At 42.7% G+C, this 15,452-nt stretch overlaps 1 protein-coding gene across 2 annotated transcripts in view; it reads left to right on the top strand.

The window, feature by feature from the left end:
• TMCO4 (transmembrane and coiled-coil domains 4) overlaps positions 1 to 15,452 on the top strand; it is a 481,254-nt gene that overhangs the window by 296,180 nt on the left and 169,622 nt on the right. For both annotated transcript variants that reach the window (XM_085609111.1, XM_085609114.1), the window contains exon 10: positions 123 to 259. In XM_085609111.1, coding sequence (XP_085465237.1) covers positions 123 to 259 — 137 coding nt within the window. The remainder of the gene's footprint in view (positions 1 to 122; positions 260 to 15,452) is intronic.

Genomic DNA, 15,452 nt, shown 5'->3' with positions numbered 1-15,452 from the left:
CCTCAGTCTGAGTGTGTTGTTGTGTTCCACTGCCTAGCCTGACAATTTGTGCCATGCAGCAGTGTGTGATATTGGTTGGCCTCTCTTCTAGATGTTGATACTATGTTCTTCTATGCTCTCAGGTATTGTCACCGCTCTGACCTGGCCAGCATCCCTACTCGCTGTTGCCAGTGTAATTGACAATCCCTGGGGAGTGTGCCTCAGCCGATCTGCCGAAGTTGGAAAACACCTAGCTCATATACTGCTAAGCAGACAGCAGGTAACACACTAAGGATGTATTTTAAATGGCCTGTTGAATTTGTGTGTTGGTTGTGTATGCATACAGCAAAACAGTTTCATTTTCAGAAGGGAGGACTTATCTGCTCATCCTTCTGAGATTGGTACAATAAGTTCCAATCTTAAAATCAAAGTTAGTAGGCCACCTAGACATTCTGCGGGAAGGATTGTGTGCCATATTAATATAGCCTTTTTACTATTATTATCTTTGTGTATTATTTCTGTATGAGAGTCATGTCATCTGGGTGCCTAGGCTTATGCATTGTGTAACAGCTTCTTGTGCCAAGTGTTCTGTACTGTATAATGTGTATGTGTATTAAAAACACTCTGAATGGAAGCAGCTGAAGCAACTTTTTATCTTTTCAAGCTATCATGAAAATTGATTTTCATTTTCCTGTTGTCTTTTCCCTGCACTTCCTCCATCATCTAGCAGTATCGTGGGCTCCATTTAGTTACTAAAGAAAATATATCTGTCATCATTTCTTGGTGTCCTGGGTAAAAGAGGACAGTACTCTGTGTCTCTGAGCAATTGTAGCAGGGTTGCTTACAAAATAGTCTAAAATATGTAGAAACTCCAAACTCACCATTCAAACTGGACTCTGCTCCCAAATGCAACAAAATTGTGACGTCAGTTCAACTGAGCGAATTGGGATATAGGAGTCAGGGTTTTGGTGTTCTGGAACCAGTTGGGGGCTTTAATGTACAAGTCAAATACAAGGTAACTCAGTACTAATGAATGGGTACCCACAGCAGAGTAAATTGGGGTACTATGTCTTTAGGGCCTGTATTATCGTTATAGCTAGCCATTGTCTTGATATCCCAGTTGTGCCTTATGCCCCACCCACGTGCTCATTATATCATTAGTTGATGATGGGGAGGTGGTAGTTAGGGGGTAGATGTACCTCTAAGCCACAATATAAGCTGAGGAATAGTGGCTAAGAGGATGAGGTCAACAATTCTGGAATCAGTGTGACTAGCTCTAGACAGCCTAGTTGGGTGAGAGAGAAAATCGCCATGTTTTTTTCTAAAGCCCTAATGGATCATAATGGGACCCCTAACCTTATGTTGTGACTGTATGTGCTTTAGGCTTTCTGTACTGTATGATAGGGGTATGTGCATCCTGTACAGTCATTTTGGAAGTAGAAAAGCTGTTTTGTATTATTTATCAAAACTTGTGAAAATACATTTTATTGTTGTATTTTCTCTTGTGCTTTCAGTATCGACTGTTTACCAAAGGAAGGTACTTTATTTAGTGTCAAAGCTTCCAAGTTTTGTCAAGGACAGTGCAGGCTCTCCACTTCCACAGCCGCAGAGCTGTGTCTGTTGTAAACATCTCAATAGGTTGGTGCACAGAGTCTTTCCCATGCCAGCTTGAGAGTTCCAGTATTTATCACACTTTGGGATTACTGGCAGGAACCAAGAGAGACCTAAGCTGTCTTCAGAATTCAAAAGCTTTCTCAAAATAAGACTAATTTCATCTTCTTGCCTTGTCATGTCTTTCTGTTGCCTTTCTGGTCCAAACTGGTGAGGTGTTTTGTATATTGGGCGTGATGGCCTCAGCCAGGTACCCACGGTTGCCATGCTCCACACATCACAATATATGAAATGGGATCCAAGAATATTGGAGCACAAATGTTTTGTCAGAGAAGCTGGTGTTTTTCACTTAGCCTACATATAAGTGCAGGGATCGGAGAACAAAAAATATGGATATTATTTCTGTAAAGGATGAGGGGGAAAACATTACAGATGCCAGAAAAAGAGTAGGAGGGTGGCCTAGCTTTTCCAAGATATAATATCTTCCTCCCTGCCATATATTCTTACCCTCCATAATAATTTAAGAAGTCATCACAATTGCTGCTATATGAGATTCGAAGGCGTTTGCTCTTGGGAGCAATTCAGCTGATTCGAAATCATACAAAGGGCCTGAGGAGGATAGGTAATCACTTGAACAGCCGAGGCCCATCTGTATTGGCGAATGCGCCATGCTCCCTCCTTTTTTCAGAGAGGAATTACCTTTCAGGCTGAGCAAAGTTCAGCCTGACAGACACTCTTCTTGATCAGGACTATCAGACTGCCAGGAGATAGACCTGTGCTAAAGGTGCAGGCTCCTGGCTGCCTGGGCTCAACTTTGCCAGGCCAAGGATTTAAAAGCAATTTGTGTGTGACCTCCTCAGCCTGGCAAAGGTGCTTTGAGGCCCTTGCCCTCATAATAAGGAGAAGCGTCACTGAATGCCTCGGACCTGGGCACTTCAGTTTTGAGCCCTGAAGTGCCCAGGGCCGAGCATCAATCAGTAACACCTCGTCACAAAGAAGGGTGGGGCAGCAACTCTCACAGAACGCATCCCACTCTTTGACGAGTGTGGGACTCCTGCCTAACCCCATTGGCTGACCGAAGGCCACCTCCGAGGCTTCCTCTCCCAGAGCTGCAGTACAGGTAAGTTGTCTGCTTTTGTGCGTTCATGGATGTATAAATGTATGAATTAGTTGTGAGTGAGTGTTGTGAATGGGGGTGTGTGTGCACATTTGTGAATGCATGGGTGTGAGTGAGTGTATATGTGTGACCCACTCACCACCCTCCCTGTCAAAATTACCGGCTGCCACTGCACTTGACCCCACATACGGCCTATCTTGGACCTTCAAGATGCTTGCTCTCATATTCTGATCAATAAAAATCAACTGCAGTATCGCAGGTGTGCACTTGAAATTCACACTATGAATACAGATGCCTTCCAATGGCTTGAAATCTGTTCAATAGGTGTTCTAAGAAGTGCTAGTGGTAATCGTTACCATCTACTCTTGCATGAGGAGTCCTAACCTTCCCAGCTGCCTAACAAAAGGGTGGTTTCCAGAGGTGAGGTGATGGCCAAAAATCTGCATTTGGTGCGCAGCTTTCTTCACAACATAGATTTTTCCATAAACATCAAAGGGTTTCTGCTTAATTCCTTTCCAAAGACCTCTAGAAACATTTATTACACCGAGACTGCCCTATACTCCATTAAAGAAAGAAGAGGCACTTAAGCTGATGGTTGGCCTTTTTTTATTTTGGCCACTTCTTATTTTGGCATGTGATTTTAGAGTTCTCTAGCTGGCATTTCATGGCATCCTCCATTTATGTGATTCACTTGACCTAACTGAATACGAGAGCTTGACAACACCACTACACTCTTCATCAGCAACAGCATCAGGATTCAAAATTTAGGAAAATGACTCCTCACCAGAGAATTCCAGCCTAATCAATTATCATTAATTTCACCCTCAAGTCACTCAAATAACAATGACATCTGACTCCTCAGTGTGGCTGGTGAGCTCGCTAAACACTCCTGGATTCTGTTCACTCCAAGAAATGATGCTCCATATAAATCATCTGCCCTTCACAGGAATTGTCTTCCTTATCAGCAGGAAAGCAATACCTACATCCTTGATAACAACATAGCAGCCGCTTTCTGATTGTAGAAACATAATTCTTCAGCATCTGCACTTAAGTTTTCAGAACAACATATTTCTTGTGGCACTTCATCTTGATGGAAAACACTACCAAGCAGATTACTTCATACTTCGACTGATACATGACATTTTATCATTCGGTTCTCAAATCAGCCTTCAGCAAATGAAAGCTGTCTCCAAACAAACCTGTTGGTGACAAATGGCAATCAAAAGTGTCCCTGTTTTGCCTCTTGTCTACAGCTGGATTGAAATGCCGAGGTGAATCACACCATCTGTATTGCCCAATGGAACTTATCTATACCCTTTTTCCAACTCTCCTGATTGGCAGGACTCTTCACATGGTCAGACATTCCATCAATCATGTGATAGTGTTCAAAACTAGAGTATTTTTTTACTGATCCCATGGTTTAACAGGGGCAACGGATTTTCCATATCTATGTTTCATTGCTGAATGTGAAAGCTTGTATCATGACAATCAAACGTGGTCACCAGTAGAACCTATGGCATAGCTTTTTGCAGCTAGTTCCTTAAGTGGTTTTGACATCTTCAATCTGGATGTTTTGAAGGAATTGTATTGTAAGCATGTGATCTCTTCCAGGGAATCTATATGCAACCTGAATGTTTCCCAGTTTCATTACGTTTCTGCTTGATGACTGTCTTTAAAAGTCATCCAGTCTTCTCCTCACTTACAATGGTCACAGTGAAGATAAGAGAATGGTGAAGGATACTTTTGATGTGTGGATACCATTCTGCATTTTGAAGACCTGTAAGATAAGTAGGGGTGGTCAGTCTTCTCTGAGACTTCACCTTTATTCACACCACACTACAACAAACTTGCAACTTATGCAGCACCAGCACCATTTCAGGGGCTTGTTTCATTTGTGGAAATTTGCCTGTGGTTGTTGTACATCTTCATTTGCAGGAAACACATGGTTCAAGGCATATGAGCTATAGATCACACACTGTGCATAGATCGCCATCTGGTGTTGGGCCCGGATGTTTGCACTTTGTTGTTGTCCTGGAAAGTCTTTGGAAGTCACGGGATAGGTGGCTCCTCCTTTGGACAATAGTGTGCATGGGCATCAACTCCATTGTCAGATTGTTTTTTTCCGCCATCGGGCTCGGATGTGTTCATCGCACTCCAGTTCGGTGTCGTTACCGATAATTTTTTCGACGCAAAATCCTCACGCATACTTCGGTATTGTTTTGATCGCGTTCCCCTTCGATGCGCATCTCTCCAGACCTTCAAATCTTCGATTCCGGTCATCGACGTAGGCCTTCGGGCCTACCTGCGCCATTGGGCCTTCGGCTCATGGAAAGGACTCCCTTTAAAAAGTGTCCTAAATGTGGATCTGAGTTTCCACACGCAGATCTTCATGAGGTGTGTAACCTATGCCTTTCACCCGAGCACGAGGCCAAAGACTGTCCAGATTGTGCCACTTTCCGCTCCAAGAAGACGATCCGGGTCCGTCGAGCTCGAAGAACAATGGCTCGATCATCGACATCTATTCCCGACGACATCTTCCAGGAAGGCATCAATGTACTGGAGCAGGAGCAGATCCAACACAGCACCATCAGCTCCTCCGAAGCCGACGTCGAAGACATCACTCCGGGGCAGTGGGTCGTAAGTACTGACGTCGACCCCTCCCCACCCCCCTTCCCAAAAAAGCTTTGGTCACACCTTCACCTTCGGGCTTAGCTGCACACGGGGACAAAACTTCTCACGCCCCGCCTTCGGGCTCAGCAAAGAAGCCAACACAAAAGCCTTCAGGCCACTCGGGATCGAGCCAGCCTGCCATCGGTGCCGAAACTCCATCCCTGGCACCGAAAAAGAAATCAATGCCTTCCTCTGCGCCAACGACTACCTCTGCATCGACGCCTTTGGCGCCGAAACCCACTAACACAGACACCCCGAAATAATCCTCGGAACCGAGCAAACACCCGGCTCCAAAAATCTCAGGCTCTCAGCCTTCGGAGCACAGGACTACGGATCTGAAAAAACCACCGGAACCGAAAAAACAGTCCGTACCAAAACCACCATCGGGATAGAAGAAAATGTCCGATTCTAGGCCTAAAGAGCACAGAATGACTCCAAAATCCCTGACACACACACAATCGGACCCCAAAAAGTCAGCTCCGAAAGAACACACGTCAGTGGAGGAGCATTTTCGACCGGATGCGACCCAAAAAACACTTCAAAAAGACCTTTAAAACAGGTCAACTCATACTTAGCCCTTCGGAAAATGGTCAAGCCTGTACCAGCTCCACTTCCCTTGAAAAAGAGAGACGTTGCTACTTCTCCCTTAAGGATTCCTTCTCCTCCTCCCCCTCCACACCACTCTGCTATCCTATATTCACCTCCCTCACCATCTTCTCCACCTCCAGATGATGATGAGACCTCTGACGACATGGGGGATGATCACCCTTTAGGGGAACCTAGTCCTCCTGGTGCCCCAAAAGATCCATGGGAGGATTACGAGACACCAGATGTCTCAGACATACCTCAGGACGACATCTACCCATCTAGGCCATCCCCTCCTGAGGACACTATAGGGTTCACTCAACTTATACACAGGGCAGCAGAATACCACGGGGTAAACTACATACAGACCCTATAGAGGCAGATTTCCTCATGGACACTTTCGAACCATCCCAAAGGTCCAGTGCCATTCTCCCCATGTTAAAAGGGGTAATCAAACACGCTCCTGAGGTGTTTAAGGATCCTGTTAGGCCCAGAGTCATTAACCCCAGGGTAGACAAGAAATACAAAGCTGCCCCATCTGACCCTGTTTATATTAAAGGGCAAATACCCTTAGATTCCCTAGTGGTCTCCAACGCCAGGAAAAGGGCCAATTCACAAACCACAGGAAATGCCCCACATCCTGATAAAGAATCAAAACTGCTGTACGCGTCGGATAAAAAGAATAGCGTCCCAAGCAGCTAACATGTGGAGGATTGCTAACACACAGGCTTTGCTCGCAAGATATGATAGGGCACACTACGACGAGCTAGAGACCCTACTGCAACACCTTCCAGATCAATATAAGACACGAGCTAATGATCTCATACAGGAAGGCAAGGTCATAACAAATACCTCCATTTGTTGTGCTCTTGATGCTGCAGACACAGCATCCCGGGCTAATAACACCAGCGTCTCCAACGCCAGGAAAACGGCCAATTCGCAAACCACAGGAGATGCCCCACCTCCTGATAAAGAATCAAAACTGCTGGACGCGTCGGGGAAAAGAACAGCGTCCCAAGCAGCTAACATGTGGAGGATTGCTAACACACAGGCTTTGCTTGCAAGATATGATAGGGCACACGACGACGAGCTAGAGTCCCTAGCGCAACACCTTCCAGATCAATATAAGACACGAGCTAATGATCTCATCCAGGAAGGCAAGGTCATAACAAATACCTCCATCTGTTGTGCTCTCGATGCTGCATACGCAGCAACCCGGCTATTAACACCAGCGTCCTTTTACGCAGACGTGCATGGCTTCGCATTTCCGGCTTCAAGATGGAGGTCTAAACCACTATATTAAATCAACCATTTGATCAAGAACACCTTTTTGGACCCAATGTAGATTCATCTTTAGAAAAGATGATAAAGGACACCGACACTGCCAAATCAATGGGAGCCTTGCAATCGCAAGCTCCCAGAAGTTATTTCCGTCGCTCCTCTTACAGAGGCACCTCTAGAGGTTTTTCCACCGAAAACCCCTCCACTTCGTACAAAAATCCAACACAGACCTCATCTACAAGAGGCTATTACAGAGGAGGCTACAGGGGCAATAACAATAAGGGTAGAGGCAAAACTACCAACACTCGTACCACCTCTGCCCCTAAACAATGACTTCCCTCCACTCCCCCCGGACCACTGTACTCCAGTCAAGGGAAGATTGCTACAGTTCCTACCTGTCTGGAACAACATTGCCACAGACAGGTGGGTGAGACAAATCATCCAATCCGGTTATTGCCTGGAGCTCACTTCCACTCCTCCACACATTCCACCCAGACAGCGTCCAATGTCGGCAGAACACTTAACGCATCTAAAACAGGAGGTACTTTCCCTCCTACAAAACATGCCATAGAACTAGTTCCCCTTCATCACCAAAACACAGGGGTTTACTCCCTGTATTTCCTCATTCCAAAGAAGGATGGAACCCTGAGACCCATCTTGGATCTCAGACCATTAAACCTCTACATACAATCAGACCATTTCCATATGGTCACTCTTTAACAGGTCCTTCCGTTATTCAAACAGGGCGACTTCCTTGCCACATTAGATCTCAAGGACGCCTACTTCCACATTCCCATTCACCCTGCTCACAGGAAATACCTTCGGTTTGTAGTAAATGGCCAGCATCACCAGTTCAAGGTCCTCCCGTTCGGAGTCACCACAACACCCAGGGTCTTCACAAAATGTCTGGCAGTGGTGGCAGCCCACTTAAGAAGACAACAGATTCACTTCTTCCCATACTTGGACGACTGGCTCATAAAAGCCAAGTCACATATCCAGTGTGTAAATCACACACACGCCACAATACAACTACTTCAGAACTTGGGGTTTACCATAAACCTCGCAAAGTCTCACCTCCATCCATCCCACATCCAACAATATCTAGGTGCTACAATAGACACCTAAAAGAGCCTTGCATATCCCAGTCCAGCCAGGATAGCAAGCATGCAAGCTCTTATAGCAAGATTTCAACCGCAACACTCACTTCCAGCTCGAGTGTTCATGCAACTAATAGGGATGATGGCCTCTTGCATATTCATTGTACCTCATGCAAGACTCCAGATGCACCCTCTACAGGAATGCTTAGCACGTCAGTGGAACCAAGCTCAAGGTCAGCTGACAGATCTGGTGTTGGTGGACGGCCGCACACATCGCTCTCTGCAGTGGTGGAACACCCAAAACCTTTCCAAAGGGCGACCGTTCATAGAGCCGGTTCCACAGACTGTGCTAACAGCAGACACATCGCTCTCCGGCTGGTGAGCTCATCTACTTCATCACACCATACAGGGCACATGGACACCTCAGCAAAGGCTACTCCACATCAACCACTTGGAGTTGCTAGCAATCTTTCTGGCACTAAAATCATTCCAGAAGCACATAATAGGCAAAACTGTCTTAGTCCGCACGGACAATATGACAGCAATGTACTATTTACAAAAACAAGGGGGGACGCACTCTCTTCAGCTCTCTCAATTAGCACAGAGCATATGGAGATGGGCCATTCCTCAGAACATTTTCCTGTTAGCTCAACATCTCCCAGGAATTCAAAATCACATAGCAGATCTGTTAAGTCAACAGATTCACAAGTGTGAACTTCATCCACAGGTTCTCCAACCATTCTTCCAAATGTAGGGACAACCAGAGATAGATCTCTTCGCCACACATTACATCACAAAATGCCCAAGCTTTGCCGCCAGATATCCACACCCATTGTCCAAAGGCAATGCGATATGGATTAATAGGTCAGGCTGATTTGCATACTCTTTTCCGCCTCTCCCACTCATTCCATTAGTGGTGCGTCGCTCCCACTAATCCTAGTTGCTCCAACGTGGGCCAGACAACCCTGGTACACAACATTGCTGGAACTATCAGTAGTCCCGCACCAAAAACTACACCTCTCCCCACAGCTCTTAACACAGAACCATGGAGAGATCAGACACCCAGATCCAGCACAGCTCAATCTAGCGATCTGGCTCCTGAAGTCCAAGAGTTTGGTTATCTCAATCTTCCCCCTGATTGCATGAACGTTATCAAGGAGGCTAGGCGCCCCACCACTAGAGCCTGCTATGCAGCCAACCCTCTAGGTGCCTCCACTCAGCACATCATATGTTATCTACTGCATCTTCAGAGATGTAACCTAATTGATGTGTATGCTAGATTACATCTCGCTGCCTTTGCAGCTTACCTACAAAATAGACAGCACCTGTCGCTGTTCAGGATGCCCGCCATTAAGGCATTTATGGAAGGCCTCAAAAGAATAATTCCTCCCAGGGTACCTCCTTCCCCAGTGTGGAATTTAAACGTCGTCCTCACAAGATTAATGGGTCCTCCATTCGAACCTCTGCATAAATGCAAACTACAATTCCTCACATGGAAAGTCGCTTTCCTTGTGGCCATTACATCTCTTAGAAGAGTCAGTGAGCTACAGGCACTAACTATTAAAGAACCATTTTTACAACTCCATCATAACAAAGTGGTTCTCAGAACAAATCCCAAATTCCTTCCTAAAGTTACTTCTCCCTTCCATCTGAACCAATCTGTTGAGTTGCCAGTGTTCTTCTCGCAACCACAAACAGTAGCAGAAAGAGCTCTTCATACACTGGACGTAAAGAGAGCACTCCTTTACTATATTGACAGAAAAAAGCCTTTTCGTAAAAAAAAAAAAAACTTTTTGTATCCTTCTCACCACCACATAAAGGCAATCCCAGATCAAAATCTGGCATTGCAAGGTGGATTGTCAAATTTGCTATCACAAAGCAAAACGTACACTATCTATTCCCCCTGAAGCCCACTCTACCCGAAAGATAGGGGCTTCAATGGCATTTTTAGGGATCATTCCCCTAGATGACACTTGCAAAGCAGCTACATGGTCTACACCGCACACATTCACAAAACACTATTGTGTAGATGTGCCGGCAAAACAACAAGCCAGTGTGGGCCAAGCTGTACTCAAAACACTATTTCAAACTGCTGCATCAGATACAGGTGGTCGCCGCTAAGAAGGAGTACTGCTATGCAATCTATGCACAGTGTGTGATCTCTAGCTCATATGCCTCAAACGAAAAATGCTACTTACCAGTATGCATCTGTTCTTGGCATGTAGAGCTGTAGATCCACACATGCCCACCCACCTCCCCGGCTACCTTTATCTGTTCCAGTATTATCTTAGTACAACATACATGGACATCTATTTCTATTTCCTACAAAACTCCATCATTTCCCTACTTGGCGAAAAAACAATCTGACGATGGAATCGATGCCCATGCGCACTATTGTTCAAAGGAGGAGCCACCTATCCTGTGACTTCCAAAGACTTTCCGGGACAACAACAAAGTGCAAACATCCGGGCCCAACACCAGATGGCGATCTATGCACAGTGTGTGGATCTACAGCTCTACATGCCAAGAACAGATGCATACTGGTAAGTAGTATTTTCCTTTTCCTAACCCACTGGAGTGACTCCTGAAGGATATAGCCCAAGGTGCTGCTTGTATTTCATTTAGGAATGGTGTTACTGTGCAAAGTGGGGATTTTCCTTATCGTATTTTAGCCAAAATGTTTCCCAACCCTAAAAAAACTGTTTATTGGTGGCAGTGGTGTACACTGCTGTTGTGAAATTGTTTCTATGTTTGAAGGTATGCATTACATAAATAAGACTCATTGTTGAAAATATTTGATTGGTATCGTAATTAAGAAACACATTGTACTGTTTGAACTTGTGATATCTGTATATTTATTTTTTGGTTAGCTGGTTGATTATTTTTGGTTGTATTTGCACTTACAAAGTTATACTTAAAACTCCTATTTATACTTATGCACCACCTCACGGAATTTCTAATGTTTGTGTAGTTCAAGTTGGGTTTGTATACCAAACATAAAGAAAGTTTTCCCAACTATATTAATCTTTAACCTTTGTTGTTTTTTGTGTGAATTTCAATGTTTTATTTCTAATGTTTGCAGCAGATATGTACAGTTTAGTGGTGTGGAATGTTAAGTGGAGCGTGCTAGAATATAGTGGAGAATAGTGTTATAAAATGTACTGTGGTACAGTATATTTTGTATACTAGAGTGCAATAAAGTGGACCTAGGTATACTGGAATGGCGTACACTGGAATGGCATACAGCTAAATAGCGTAGGGTGTAGTCACATACAGTGGAGTTGCTAACACTAAGTCGGATACAGTAGAGTGGCATAGAGTGCGGTGGCGTACAGTGCTGTGGTATACAGTGGGATAGCATAGACTGTAGTGTGGTAAGTTGGGGTTATGTCCTTTAAATATTGTAGCGTGTATTCGCGTACTCTGTAGTGGCATACAGTGGAGTGCTGTGAAGTGTAAGGACATTTGAATGGCGTAAAGTGGAGTGTGGTACCGTGGAGTGGCGTAAACTGGAATAGTGTACATTGGAGTAGTGTACAGTGGAGTGCTATACAGTGCAGTGGTGTACAGTGGGCTTACATAAAGTCGAGTGCCATAGAGTGTAGTGTTGTAGTACAAATTGCGTAAAGAGGAGTGACGTATATTGGGGTGCTGTACAGGGAAGTGGTGCAGAGCGGAATACTGTACATTATAGTGGTGTACAGTGCAATAGGATGAAGTGCAATGGCGTATACTGGAGTAGCCTAAAGTGTAGTGCCATAGAGTGGAGTAGCGTACAATTAAGTAGTGTTTACTTTAATAACATAGAGTTTACTAGAGTTAAGTTGTGAGATGTTCATTGTAATGGCATATAGTGGAGTACCATACAGTAGAGTGTAGTACAATTCAATGGGGTTAATTATAGAAGCATAGAACCTAGTTATGTACACTGAAGCGTCGCTTAGAAGAGTGGCCCAGAATGCAGTTTTGTAAAGTGAAATAGCATACAGTATATTGTGGTGCAGTCGTGTGAACTGCATTTTAGTAGAATTGAGTGCCATAGAGTGGAGTAGGGTACACTGGAATAGCATACACTGCAGCAATATATCATAAAGTGGAACCTAGTGGAATAGCATGTAGTGGAATAGCATAAAGTGGAATTGCGTACAGTTGCATAGCGTACAAATTGCAAGCAGAACAGTGTAGGGTCAACCAGTAAACTGCAATACACAAAAGTATAATAGAATACAGTGATGAGCAGTATAATACTGTAGAGCATAGTGGTGTAGAGTGGAGTAACGTACAGTGGAATAGCTTAAAATGTAATGGCATATGGTGGAGTTTTCTTAAAGTGGAGTGTGTAATTAAAATGAAAGGTACGGTAAAATCATGTGAAAATGTGAATGATCTGAAAAATATTAATGTTATTACCTAAATGTAACTTTTTCTGGCTGTATATATAAATAGTGTAAGTAATTGAAAACGTATACGTTGTATGAAAGTAGTTATACATTGTGCTATGGTATACCATGCAAAGGTCACGGTATACCACAGTACATAGGGCTTAGAAAAGTTGATGTGATTATTTGATGGCTGTGTTTACCAAAGGTAGAAATCAGACAGGTTTTTTATGACAAACTTACATTATTGTATGGTCAACCTTTCACTGACTTGGGGGTTAAGGTGTTGTATATAGTTAATTATTAAGATTTATTATTGTTGGGAATCTATTACCACTTTCATTAAGTAGTAATAGGTTACCGTTTTTGCTTTAAAAATTATATACATTATCAACCTATGGATTTTTAAAAATGTCATACCTTAGTACCTTTGCACATGTTTGAGGGATGTCAGCACATTTTAGCAGACTTCTTCCACTGGTTTAATTCTGGGAGGGTCCTTCTATACTGTACTGTGCCACTTGGACAAACTCCTGCAGACCTACATCTTTTAATAATCATAGAAGTTATTTACTGTATTTTATTTTTATTTTATTTCCTGTTTTTAAAAAGAAAAACATGTTTATGGTGAATTTCTGTGGTCTTTTGTAAATTATATGTTCTTCTTTTTACTGAGCTGCTATTGAAATGGATCAACAATTGAGTATTTTATAAGGTTTTATGTTTGGTATTTGTGTTTGTAAGTGCTTTGTTTTGTGTTGTACTTTTGTGATCTATAGTGGTCAAAATAAAGTTTTACTGAACTGAATTCTAGAAGGAGTAAAAGTTATGCGAGGTTGGCTGACGGGGGATAAAGAAAAAAATGGAGGTCCCAAAATGTACTTATATCAAATATATTTAATATATACTTTTAAATTTTGCATTTCGCGAAAACTGTGAGTCTTATTTTGTTTAAATTTGGCAGGATGACATATTGTGCTGTGCACATGTTTATTTTGTATAGTGCAGGCAAGTAATTTAATTATGTTATAAGTTTTTATTATTTAAAATTAGTAATATTTGTTATTGTGGTATTTTTGCAAAATGTGGTATTTGGTGATAGTATCACTGTACATAGTTATCACAAGTAATTAGTTGATTAGGTTATCATTGACTGTACAGAAGTTAAAGGCAGACATATTGTTTTAAATTATACTTTTCCTCTGTTGTGCGTTATGCCTTCTGATGTAAGTAAGTAAGTATTAGGTTTAGTAATTTTACCCTAACTATTACCACCATAGTAAAGTGGTACTAAGTCGAGCAAAATATTTATGACTTACTAGATATTTCTTTTAAAAACTACAAACTATTGTAGGAGTACTGCGGATTCCTCTAAAATTGTTCAAGGTTAACATTTTTGTTTATAAATATTTCTATATCTTTATACCAGTGTATGGTGAACTGTGTTAGGATGGTAATTATCAGTATTTAATGTGCTACACTTTTCGTGCATATTTAAATATGTAAATAGTTGGAGAAATGCCTTAGCACAATATGTTATTAAATACAGTGACTTTTAGTGTATTTCCAATTCTATTTTTGGTACTGCGGTACTCCCATTGGACACCTGATTTAAAAAATATATGTATATAAATGTATAAATATTATTCCTTACCTATTACCACTTTACAAAAATGGTAAAAAGTACAAAAAACTTCCAAACCTAATACTTACCTACATAGAATAGCGTATCACAGAACACCGGGCAACTTGAGGTGAAAACAAGATGGCTGCCTTTAACGTTTGTAAATGCAGGCATTAGCCAATCAGCTAATGACTTGTCATTACTATATACCTTGGGAGTCCCAAAGTACTACAGCATCCACAGATATACCTAAATTAAAAACACTGAAAACATATGAAATACTTACCTGCAGTACCCCCACAGAGTCATCTGTGCACCATAATATATAATCCTTCCAAATTTCACCAAAAGCCGACTGACTGTTTTTGCGCTACACAAAATATAAAAGTCAATGTAAAATGCATTGGATTTTATGCCTGTTTTGGGATCCCCCTTTTTTCTCTGAATCCCCTTGACCAATCAAAGCAATACTTTCACTACTCTGAGAAGGAAAACAGGGCAGTAGGTCTGCAAAGTTTTGATTGACATTCATCTAACGGGTGCAAAGTTATTAAGGGACAGATAACCCTCTGTAATATATATATATATACGTGTATATATATATATATATATCTATATATATATATATATTATCTACTGGATAGTTATAGTTAGGACCTTGTTTCCATAGGAAATCTGAAAATTCTATTTTAAATAACTTTGGCGCCGGTTGACGAATCCTCGCGAATTTTTCAAAATAGGTGGGGCGCTCCGCTCCGCTCCTACCCTGAAAGTCTCGGGGTGATTAGTCAAGCGGGGGCCGAGAAAAAAGGGGGGTCCCAAAACGCGTTTTCCCCATGCATTTTTCCATAGGGACCTTTAGTCCAAGGTACAGCCAGAACGGCTGAACAGAATTACTTGAAATTTGGCAGAGAGGTAGTCCTCAGGTCAGGGATGTGCCTTTTGAATATCTGGGGTCAATCTGTTCAGTAGTTCCTGAGAATATTTCAGTTAAAAGTACACATATATCTATAAGCGCGCACCGTGCGCGTACGGTAAGCATACCGTACGCGCGTACGGTAAGCATACCGTACAGGCAACTATAACTCACGCGACCGCAATCCTCTGCT

The sequence above is a fragment of the Triturus cristatus genome, chromosome 1_2 (assembly GCF_964204655.1).
Source record: "Triturus cristatus chromosome 1_2, aTriCri1.1, whole genome shotgun sequence".
Lineage (NCBI taxonomy): Eukaryota > Metazoa > Chordata > Amphibia > Caudata > Salamandridae > Triturus > Triturus cristatus.
Note: the sequence above shows the minus strand (reverse complement) of the source record. Positions and strands in the feature narration are given on the sequence as shown.